Source organism: Syngnathus leptorhynchus, chromosome 6, assembly GCF_054491065.1.
Source record: "Syngnathus leptorhynchus isolate UIUO chromosome 6, UIUO_Slep, whole genome shotgun sequence".
Taxonomy (NCBI): domain Eukaryota; kingdom Metazoa; phylum Chordata; class Actinopteri; order Syngnathiformes; family Syngnathidae; genus Syngnathus; species Syngnathus leptorhynchus.
Genome location: NC_141200.1, coordinates 7,057,686 through 7,070,095, shown reverse-complemented (window position 1 = coordinate 7,070,095; position 12,410 = coordinate 7,057,686). Strand labels below are relative to the sequence as shown.

The 12,410-nt window shown below is 40.7% G+C and overlaps 1 protein-coding gene across 2 annotated transcripts in view; it reads right to left on the bottom strand.

The window, feature by feature from the left end:
- The window catches only part of shank3a (SH3 and multiple ankyrin repeat domains 3a), a 122,815-nt gene that overhangs the window by 49,122 nt on the left and 61,283 nt on the right, over window positions 1-12,410 (bottom strand). For both annotated transcript variants that reach the window (XM_085913334.1, XM_085913332.1), the window contains 6 exons: window positions 9,164-9,272; window positions 7,760-7,911; window positions 5,636-5,803; window positions 4,992-5,108; window positions 1,373-1,450; window positions 795-861 (listed from right to left, as the gene is read on the bottom strand). In XM_085913334.1, coding sequence (XP_085769460.1) covers window positions 795-861; window positions 1,373-1,450; window positions 4,992-5,108; window positions 5,636-5,803; window positions 7,760-7,911; window positions 9,164-9,272 — 691 coding nt within the window. The remainder of the gene's footprint in view (window positions 1-794; window positions 862-1,372; window positions 1,451-4,991; window positions 5,109-5,635; window positions 5,804-7,759; window positions 7,912-9,163; window positions 9,273-12,410) is intronic.

Sequence of the window (12,410 nt, the reverse complement as noted above, 5' to 3'; positions counted from 1 at the left end):
TATCACAAACTATAGGATAAAAACGGATGTGATGAGACCTAATACTGTTGGGACAAAATTGGACATAAGAAGGGACATTGTGCGGCCCAATTGGACATAACGTAACACGTTGGGAGACAATGGGACACAGAGGGACGAAATATGGCAAAACGAGACATGATAAGACCTTAACAGCCTTAATGGGGGATGTTGTGGGAGAGGATGAGACACAATAAAGGAAATTATGGGACATTATTAGACAAGAAGGGACATGATGCGACACTGTCGAACAAAATGGGACGCAATAGAGGACATTGTAAGACAACCTGGGCCATGGTGGCTGTATAGGACGTTGGGAGACATTAAGGGACATAAAGAAACATAATTTACATGTTACTACGTGTTTCAATGTCACTAAGCTGGACTGTTTTAATGTTAACGCCTTCATCAGGATGAATCAAATTTCTATTTTGTTACATTGGAAAATGCACAAAGTGTAATATAGGCATGGGATGGTAATGCTGTGTTGTGTACTTGACTTAAAGTGTGTACTGTATAGGCATAGGATTATGCACACTAGATGGCATAGTTTCCCTACATGTAGCAGCTGCCAGCTCAGTTCAGCACGTGTTGGATGGGGGACCCAGTACCCCGCCTGAAACCTTCTCTGCATCTCTTTAATCTCATGTTCTTCATCTCCTCGGCTTTTAACTCCGTGTCTCTTTATACTTTCCCTCCTGACATCTTTCCATCTGAAACCTTCACAGCCTTAAAACCTGGAGGAAGTTTTGGCAAAATATGAGTCACTTACTCACCAACATCTGATGCTTTGTGGACCTTTATGATTTCAGCCAGATCAAAGTTTCCGGCTATAATAGCCACCTGGGGGGCGACGACAGACATATTATAGCGTATTGTTGAGTTCAACAGTAGAAAACATTTATTGCAGGGTTCACGTGATTAATTAGCAGTATGGATATGCTTATCGCTCGCTATGACTGATGCGGTGTGAAAGTCCCTTCAGTCAGCTAAGGCCCAATTGTCAGATGTGCCTGAAAGATAATCCTGAGTGATTATCCTGGGATGTGGGCTGTGAATGATTTTTCCTCAGCGTGCTCAGAAAAATGTGACAATCAAAAAGTAAACGTGTTCTATATTTACTTTATTATATTTACTCAATATGTGTCTTATGACAGATGTTTTTTTCCTCCACCAATCTGCTTAGAAAAATTCGAGCAATCGTAAACAATAACATTGTTCAATATTCTATTAGAGACATCCCGATAAGTGAAACTTTACTGACGTTGATTGGAGTTATACCGACCAATGTTAGCACTCTTAAGATGTTAAAAAACTTGCATGCATGTACCCCCTTTAAGCAGAAGTGTCATACCTGAAAGGCAGTCTGACTGTTGTAGTTCTTGATCTCCTTGTTGGCCCCCCGAAAGAGCAGAACCCGAGCACAGCTGTCCTGAATGACAACGCAGACACTTATGTGATTTGAGCAGTCAAAATCATGCGCTCAGGTGAACAGGTGCTATTTCCCTCAACTTTTAATTGGTCTGCCTATTAGACAGGCGTGCTGGAGGTCGCATGGCTGCAGACTTTTAAATGTCACCTTTTACAAATAGCACTATCGTCTAGCTGGAGAGGAAGAGTAACACTCAAGAAAAGAAGGGATCAATACAAGAGCTCTTGCAGAAACAAAAAGGAAGCGTATAAAGAGGGAAAAGCCCGAGGGTATGTTCAGGGCAAAATCCTCATCCTGGCCGGATGTGGAATTTGGTGAAAAAATGACTTGTTTGTTAACACAATGTACTTTTTTGAACAAAGACAACAACCACCAGCATGTAGCGTACACGTTGGATTCACCAGCACAATTGGATGCTGTGCCTAATCCTTTTCTTTTTTTGTCCTTAAAAGGGAGACATCATTCATTCATTCATTCATTCATTCATTCATTCATTTTCTGAACCGCTTAGTCCCCACCGGGGTCGCGGGCGTGCTGGAGCCTATCCCAGCCGTCATCGGGCAGTAGGCGGGGGACACCCTGAACTGGTTGCCAACCAATCGCAGTCATAAGTATTACTTTAATTTGCACAATTACGTAAAAAGGTTCCCAAGTCCTAATAATAAGAATGAAAGACCAAGAATTACTGCACAGCAACTGCTATTGTGCCTCATACATATGAATTACCGCTCATTAGTCTACTGCAGGGCCACGAGGAATAAAAGCAGGAACAAAAACAGTGAAAGCATGGCTTGTGTTTTCCGATATTGGTGGCAACCTGTTTTTTTTTTTTTTTTTTTTTATTCTCTTTAAATGTGCGGAAGGCCAAGCTACCGTGTACTTAGTGTAACTGTACACAGAGCCCTAAGGCAAGGTAAAATCCACTAGTAGATTGATGGACACATCTACTGGCCCACACGTGCAGGGAGGGACCTGGCTGTTCGGCTTCAAAGTTGGGGGTTGGTGGGGGGAGGTCGATATGTAATTTAACACAGAGCACAGAATGAACAGGCCAAGGTTTTGTCCAAGCAAGCAAGTGCACCAGCACCAAACTCACTGAGTGACATTACAGGGCATTCAAACATTTATAAATGACTGAATAAATTGAGAAATGACCTAAAATATAAAAAGCTTAAATGTTAAAATGTCCATCTCCAACATAATGTGATGGATTGAAAAAAAAAAAAAATCAGGAAATTATAGCGTAAGAAACAAATATTAAATTGCCTCCGTTAAAGAATAAGAGATGTAAACATAAGTGGACACCAACCAGTTTTACAAACCTTCAGAAAAATTGAAAAGAAATCACCCGTAGCAGATCAAGAGCAACTCTGGAGCTAACTGAGCTATGACCTTGTAAGACTGATCCAAAAACATCCTCCAGCGTGCGCATGCTTTGTATGTCTGAGACGAAATTTCAGTCCTCCACATTGATGCCAAAAAACAGGGTTCCGCAAAAGGTGAAGCGCAAGTAGGTTAACTCTACAAACGTCCATATAATACAAAATACATTTAACATTGTGGTTGTCATTTAGGTGTGTATGCATATTTTAGACACCATGCTGCCAACTCCCCCCCCAAAAAAAACTTTTCCATTTTGTTTACAAAGACTCAGCACAAAGTGTACGTTGAGACTCGGAGAAGCCAATTAGCGCCTGCACCATCAGTCTTCCTGCAGTAAATCACTTGGAACACTATTCCATGATATCTTCAGCATGGCGTGACGTGATAGTCACTTGCTGACCAGTCATGTTTTAAAAGACAGATGCTTCCTGTCACATCCATGTTTGTACATCGGATGATTCAGAAGCCAATTCATTATGCGACTTTTTCTTCATTATTTCTAGTCCATCTGTTTATTTCTATTGTGCAAGGCGACAGTGACTAGTAAGTGGAACAATCATAATCATATATGTGGAACTGACACGTTGACTATTCTAAGAGTTGTATTTCCAGCATCAACGTTTGAAGTCCCTGTAATGTGGAAATAATGTCTTTTAAACTTGACAAACCATAACCTGGGAAATTGTGCCAGGTGTCTTTTGTGCCTTCACAAAAAGATTGGTTTGAGTCGCAAAAACGCATCCATTGCAGTCGAGTGTGCCTATGCGTCCCTTTTTTTGTGTTCTCTGTAGAGCTCAGAGACGGCACTAGTAGACCCCCTCTCTCCCCAGACAAGAACTTAAACATCCATCGAGTTTACGTGAGTAGACAGTGTCACCCTGTGATCGCCACCAATCAAAAAGTCCTCCTGTTGCTACACATGTAGGACATCGCTCATCTTTCACAGTTTGGCATCCTCCTGTGTGTCCGACTACGGATGTATTGATCTCAGATAGATTGCGCCTGCCTATTTGGCAACGTGATTGCAGACTTAAACTTTTCCAGAACAATCTGCTCATCTCTGTGTTGCGCCCCCCCGGGGAGAAGAACGGGGACTTCTCTCTAATGGAGGACACACAAAGAGCCCAAACTTCTTTTTACTCAAGTCAAGAAGATGACGGCCAGAATACAAATGAAACGACATCAATACTATTTTTCAAGAATGAAAAGAAGAAGACAAGAAGACTATTCTTATAAAAATGAACACGGGTCAATTTGACCCGTAACACAACAGAAGGGGGTGGTCGATGATGTATCATAAGCACATCACGACACAGCATTCACTGACATGTCAGCGATCAGAATCAATGCTTATTGTCACTGCACTGGTCCTTGGCTAAGTCCTTACGCAAAGGCTCATTACCTTCTTTTGCATTTTTCTATGGATTTCCCTGTATGTCTCTGAATGAAAAAATAAAAAAAAAAATAAAAAAAAATAAGACATGGTGACTCACTACTAACTACATCACAATCCGGAAGAGTATCAATCTTTGATGCTGCTGTATCAGTATTGCATCGCATCACAATAGTATATTTGAATGCTGATGTACTGATCGTATTACAAAAGACAGAAACTGGGTCAATGCTGTATGGTGACGGACTGAGAAATATTACATTATGATATTGATGTTGTAATGTAATGCAATGTATCCTGACAGGCATTGTGGCAGTGACGATGTGATGATGGTGTGACAGATATGCCATATTGAGATTTGATACTGTTTCATCGATATGGAAGGCTATCTTTTCACATACCAGTAGATATTAATGTTGGTGTAGTCAAGCTGTAACGTGTCCGAAAATGGTAGCATTTATCATAATATCGACTTTTGATTCAGGTGTAACGATACCGCATGTATCGATAATTCCTTCATCCGTGTGAGTTATGAGTGTGCTTGTGTTTCACGGTTCTCCCGACATTTAGTAAATGAATGAAATATGCATAGACTGTGGTTCTACTTTCTACTTGTGAGTATATTCAAGTAAAGAAGAATAGGTTACGATAAAAACCCTTAAAACATACTATTTACAACAACAAAAGCACAAAAAGGAACCAATATCGCATGGTTGATAAACTGCAAGATAGTAGCAGAGTGTTGTAAATGATAAAAAGCGATACCTGGTTGTAGAGTGCACACACATGCAGGGCCGTGTTCCCGGAAGCGTTTTGGGCGCTCATGTCCGCTCCGTAAAACAGAAGATGTTCCAGATGCTGCACGTGGCCATAGCGGCATGACTGCAGGTACAGGATGAAATCAAAGTGGCAAAGTTACAAAGTGACCCAATAAGCCAAACTAGACCTGATTTACGAAGATCCCAAATAATGGCTGGTAAGTAGTGATTTTAGCACTATTGGCATTAAGTGTATTGGTGGAGACCAACATATTTTACGCTTTAGATAACTTTTATTATGGACATTTTCAGAAAACACTGCAAGCGCAAAATCAAGTTTGAAGTGATGGAATTGGAAGTGGCAGTTAAACAGACAAACAGTCTTTAGTTACAGAAGAACAACAAAATAAAAGCCACAGCGTGTGAGATTTTAATATCCCTGCCCATCCTGTCCAACACTGCGTTCAAAAGTTGGGACAAAAACTGCTCTGGGAGCGTCCAGCACCAATTGTCAGAGTGGACCGAAATGACCCAGATGCTGCGAAATTTGAATGAAGGAGAAGTCACAATGATTTGTGTTTCTGGCATTTCCAAAATGTTTACGCGAGTGGAGAAAATTTATTGTCCCTGTCTTCACTGGCACATTGTCACCTGGTGTATCTCCTGCCAGCCGTTCTCGTCCACGCAGCCGACCTGCGCATGGTCGTGAAGCAGCAGCTCACAGCAGTAAGGATCTCCCCCCACCATAGAGCTGTGGTAGAGGGGAGTTAGCCCCCGACTGTCCTTGTAGTCAGGAGATGCGCCCAAGTCTAACAACGTCTGAAGGGGAAAGAGAAAAACAAAATGGTTGGGAAATCAGTAGTCCTTCTGTAAATTTGTGTTTCTATGTTAATAATAATAATAATAATAATAAATTATATTTATAACGCACTTTATATTCGGAGGAATCTCAAAGTGCTACATGGCAAGTAAAAACAAGAATAAAAAGCAAGGACAAGTATAAAACAACTGGACGACAACCAGGATATAAAAACAGGAATCACAGAAATGCCAAATTAAAGAAGTGAGTTTTAAGTCCGGTTTTGAAAGAGTCAGTGGATTGGGGTGCTCTAAGGTGGTCGGGGAGGGAGTTCCACAGTGTGGGGGCTGCATGGCAGAAGGCCCGGTCGCCCATGGTACGCAGCTTGGTGTTGGGGATATGGAGAAGGTGAGAATTGGATGAGCGGAGGTTTCGGGTGGCAGATTTGGGGGCAAGGAGTTCTTTGAGGTATGGGGGAGCATGTCCGAGGATGCACTGGTGAGTGAGGAGGGCGATCTTATAATTTATTCGGAATTTGATGGGGAGCCAGTGCAGAGAACGGAGGATGGGTGTGATGTGGTCGCTTTTCCGCACCCTCATCAGGATCCTAGCAGCGCAGTTCATTTATGTTGTGAAATAAATGTGTGAAATGTGTGAAACTTTCTAGTTGAATTTTTTATTTTAGAATTTTGTTGAAGGATATGAAATTTTGAGTTCAACCAATATTTTTCACATTTACTTCTTTTTTTGTATAACCTATCCTATCCAACAAAGTATCCTGTTGCTATTTAATGGTGAAGTTCATTCAGTTATAAATTCACTGGCAGGAAAAAAAAAAAACTTTACCCCCTAAAGGTACAATAACAGCATTTTTGTCACCAATTTTGTGATCATCGACTTATAAAATCATTCAAATGACATAATTCAGATGTCGGTTTGGGGGAAATTTTGGAGGGCTACGTTTTGTTTTGGCTGTATTGATTTCTATTATTTCTTTCATGCGATTGTTAAATGACTTTGGAAATCTGTCATTCATTACGTAAAATGAAACAATGGAAACCCCAGGGACAAAAGCTTGTCCATATGCTGTGTACAAAATAACAAACACAGATTAAATAACCTATTGTAGTAGGAGCAAAATTTGTGGAAATCAATGACATGAGTCACGCGTGTGATCTGAGTCAGCGCAGACGGAAGCCATACGAGAGAGCCTTCAGTAAATGTCACATCATTTAAAGATGACGCGCTGAGCAAAATTGCTCAAGCATACTCCAGCGGAGGAGATTGCCTGCTCACAAACCTCTGATCTGCCAAATTGGCCCAGCGAGTATATTGTTGTGGAGAAATGAATGAAAGAGATGAGTCACCATTTCTGCTGCCAATAGAGTGACAGTTCATAGCAGGGGAATACTTTTTAAATGGATAGTTTTACCCCTTCCAGATAAAAATAAAAACTGATTTAAACATATTTCAGTTGATTAAAACACACTTTTCAAGGAAAGCGCTATCATTAGGATGATTTCTTTGCCTTGTCTTCAGAGCTTCAGATATTGGCGATGTAATCAGCCACACTTTGGCAAAATGAGGTTTTGAGCTGTTTAATGCTTGTTCAAGCTGAAGTTTACTGTCCACCTAAATATATAACAGATTATTATACATTTAGCATTTAAAACAACGTTGCCTTAAAAATTGACGATTAATACTAAATTATAATGGGAAGTGCCACTGATGGGCTAAGTGTTGGCAGCATTTGCGATTTTAGAATCATTTAAGCAATGGAACAAAAATGGTGAAGCAATACATGTAGACAGTGGGTAAAGTTAGCGAATCCGTGTGTGTGACTCAGTGTCTAGACTGAGCTGTGGCCAACAGCAGTGTGTGTTCAGTGTTCATCACTTACTGTTTTCCTGACATTCAATAAACAGCTTTAAAATGGATATCTGGGACAGACAAATCTACGTGTAAAAAACACTCACAATGAGCGCCGTGTGGTTCTTGCTGCGCACTGCCTTGTGCAGGGAAGTGATACCGTCCTTTGTTCTGAAGTCCAGGTGAGCGCCGCCGCTCTTCAGCACCTTGATGATTTCTGCGCATCCCTCCAGCTGCACTGCCAGCGTCAGAGGACATTCTACACCATGCAAGCACAAGGACGCACTTAAAAATAACAACATCTATGTCATATCAGTCCTCAGAAGACAAATTTGAAAAAAAATGACCTATTTTTTTGGCTTACTAGAAAACACGGCCGGTAGTTCTCAAGCGTTTTACAAAGTCAATCGTGCCTTAAGATAGAATTTTAATAATGAGCAGTAATGACATTAAGAAATAGAATGCCAAGTGTTTGCCACATCTTTTTTTCTTCAATAAATTAACACTGTGCTTTAGTTGTAGTAGACAGTAACACATTATTCAATAAGAAATTCTCATTATGTGTTAACACTCATTTGGCCTACTTTGAGACTGTCATGGGGTTGTTAAAAAAGTGTCATTCTCATTGTTTAGTTTGACAATAACCTTGAACAGGAAGTAACAAGACACAACTTGAAGGCTGTTTTTGAAGAATTGTACAGGAGACCTCAGTGTTCACCAAAACCAAGATCAAGGTTTGACTCCCAATAGAATATTTTATATTAAGATGAAGCACAGTTAGAACACTGATCTTAAAAGCAGGATATGACAATGATAATAATAAGTATAATTCTATTCAAATGTAAATGTTAACTGACAAATGTACCGAGATAAATGTTATAAAACAAAACACGTCTTGGAAGATTAAATGCAAATGCATTGACCGAAACGAAAAAACACAACTGAACTGTACTGTGGTCGTCGAAGAAACAAGGAGTCACGATAATGCTGCAAGATTAACAACTTCCTGTTGGCATCAACACAAAGTTTTCTCCTGTTCCCGCTGGGAGACTTGCAGGTCATCGACCATGCAAATTTATATTAGGGATGGACAAACGTTTGGAATAAATATGAGAAAATTTGAAAAAAGATCAAGCCAGCTTTACTCGTGGTGTCGTTTGCTATACTGAATGATTGAAACGTTTGACGATTTCTTTTTTTATTAAGATGCTCTTAAACACCTGCAAATTCTGTCATATTGTGACGGGATAGTCATAAATGTAGTCACGTTTTGTTAATTTGCTTCATTTTGATTGAAGTGGATGGGGTTTTGTTTGTAGAGCAAGGGCACCCAGTAGCCCCCAAGAACTACAAAGCTGTGCTTTACACAATTTCACAAAAAACATCTGATTCCTCTTCCAGTTTGTTGTTAAAAATACAACAATGGAATGAAGGGGCAGATGTGTAGAACATTCAAGAAAATGACACAAAAGAAGTGTACATTATCAACTTTATCCTTCCAACTTTCTCACCTCCTGTGTCGGGATCGTGGAAATTGGGGTCCAAGCCTTTTTCCAGAAACCGGGAGACCTTTTCAATGCTCCTCTGCTGCACATACTCCATGAACTTCTTCAGGTTGGCCTAATGCAGGGAGACAAGGGAGCGAGGAGGGAGAAGGGGTTGTGGAGGCAGAGAAGGAAGAGACAGCTGTGATTGGCCCACGGCAGACTGATGTGGCTGACGCCGTTTAATAATGCAGTGGCGAGATGAGAGCTTAATTCACCGCGCTCCTCTTTGGCGGCGCGTGAAGAGTTTATGTCTCTTCTGTCATCATATCAAACAAATGGAGCATGCGGCCGTAGATAAGCTTGAGACAAAGACAACTGCAAGGGGAAAAAAAAGGTCTGGAGAGTTGACATGGCAATAAAGTTTTATTTACACTTCTAATGTTGAAATTGGGCAGCACTGTATGTTAGTCCTCCGCATATCTACCACAAGGTTTTACTCCAGCTTTCTCTCAAATTTCAGAAACACGCATGGTAGCGTAGGTTCATGAAAGACTTAAAATTGACTCATTTGATTGACTATTAATATTTTAAAAAATGTCAAATATTTTCTTTCTCACAAAGAACATCATAAAATTAAAAGGAATTTTCACTACTCTGAGCAAGAGTTGAAAATACATAAAACAATGTGAAATACCGGAGATAACTAATAAAATGGCTCAATGAACATTAAACAAAGTCAAGTTCACTCGGCAGTGCAGAAATTTCACAAGGAAGTGCAGCACTCAGCTAACAAAATATAAAGTCCACATAAATAGGGACAGAGGAACCTCTGGGAAATGACCAATACGTCCATGATGCAATGCAACATGGACCATTCACAGACCTTTTAAGAAAATAAATTATTGGATGGATGGATGGATGGATGGATGGATGGATGGATGGATGGATGGATGGATGGATGGATGGATGGATGGATGGATGGATGGACGGATGGATGGATGGATGGATGCAAAAGGCATTTCAATCAGTAAGCATGGAGAGCTCATCAACAAATACAAGCATCCCCACTCTGTTTGACATTCATTATAAATGCAAACTCACAAAGGAAGCTTTCCAAATGGGGCTAATGTAGTATGAACACGCTTTTGGAATGTGGTAGGAAGATAAAGCAGCTGGAGATAAGGCTTCCAATAGAGATTTGAACCCAGATCTCCTGACTGTGAGGCAGACTTGATAACCACTACTCAAGACGCAGAGCGCTACGCTATCGTGCTTCTGTTACTGAACAAAGACTATTTTATATTTAGCGGTAAGTGAACTTTCACAACAGTAATGTAGTCGAGAAGCTTGCATCCATTATGTAACATTGCAACACACACATTCACATTTACAATGAGTGAGAATTGATAAGGCGCTCACCTTGTGCAGCATCATACACTATATTGTATGCTCTTCCTCGCCTCAATTCCAAGCTGCGTTTGTCTTCACTTCAAGTCCCCCATTACATGACCCCCCCGGAACCGCTCGCTTATACACCGCCACAAACTGATGCCACAACCCGCTACTCTCACCATCTCCGGGCGAGTGAGCGAAATACTCTGTAGCTTTTTTCTGTCTACACCCCTCCACACTCCCCCCACTGATCATCAGATGTTGGCAGATGCAGTTGTTATGGCAATGGGATACAAAGAGAGCTCGCAAGTGGAGGGAGCGCAACTATGGCGGTCTTTGTGAATGCAGTGCAAGGGGGTCCGCAGGTTTATAAAAGGTTTTGAGCTATGACTTTTGTGGGTTGGGGACTGCCTGACAACCAACTAGTCTCCCTTTTCCAGTATGTGACCCGAAGCTTTGAGGCATCCCACTAGGTCATATAGTAAAAAAATCATTTAGAAAGATACTGGACAAAAGTAGCCTCCGTGTTTCCAGGTTGCAGCAAAAGTAAGGCATAGTTTTCACACATTAGACAGCGGAGACAACTGCTTGATTTTTCACAATTTTCATTTTATATACTTGATGTGAGGGATTGAGATAGTTAACCACACTCTTCTCTATGATGGGTAAACTTTAGAAAACGATTAATTCTTTTCACTGTCCCTTTATTTTTACTATACAGGGTCTCATCTCATTCAAACCAGAGGAGTGGCGACTGAGCCGACTGACAACTCGTATATAATGTCTGCAGCTTATGACTTAAAGACGGGAGGTATGCCGAGTCAGCATTTTTTTTAAACGCCACATTATGAGGGGCAATCTACGTGGCATATGCATTCAAGAAGCGGCCAAAAAAAAGCATTAGCAAACATCGCCAGTGAATTACAGCTGCACCTGCACATCACTTACAAACACCGCAAGTGAGCAAAGCAAGGAAAGAGACTTATGAGGCACTGGAGCGGCATTATGATATAGACATCATCAGTCTCAATGCGGGCCGTGTGAACGCGACTAATGCATCACTGTACTTTGCTGTACTCATTCATTCAATGTGATCGTTGTGGGTGGTCAACAATAATAAAGCTGATGCACACCTTCATATTATTTTCAAATCAGGAACTTATTCTTGATAAAAAGTTGTGGAATACGGCATTTTCTTCAACAACAACAACAAAAATCATTGCATTCTATTACAATTTCAACCTTTGAAGGCTGTGGAAAATATGAATATGCATAAAGACATATGCATGATGGAACCAAGTAATAAAATAAAATATATATGGATGAAAACGATTTAATAAAATAAAATACAAAGGAAACGTGTTAAACTATGTTAAATACTAACCCAGCCTTTTGAAGGGTTTAACATTGTAGCACTGCTTAGACACTCGAAAATAGTGACACTTCACCCGACTGGTCTTCCATGATGTGGGCCGAGAAACACTGTGCGGGTGGGATTGTTTACATTCAAAATCAATTTGGAAAGGTTTGCTCACAGATGCATTTTGGAAAACTGGCAGCTTGCACATTTCCTTGCTTGAGGAGGCAGGTCTACCCCAAGACACATTTGTATACACACTATTACAGTCCATTTTACATAATAGCGCCCCTTTAAAATGTCGCCACCTGCTTCCCAAAACTACCTTTCAATTGCACCTTTTGATTAGGGCTGGCTTTGATAGTTTATTTTGGTCCCTGCGACACAATTTTGCACAGATGGCTGCAAATGGGTCGGCCCAAATATCTCACAAAAATATCTTATGAAGACAAATAAGAAACCCTGAAGTCTACATGCTTCCACATATATACTATTTTTATTTGGTTGAGAAGACCCGATTGG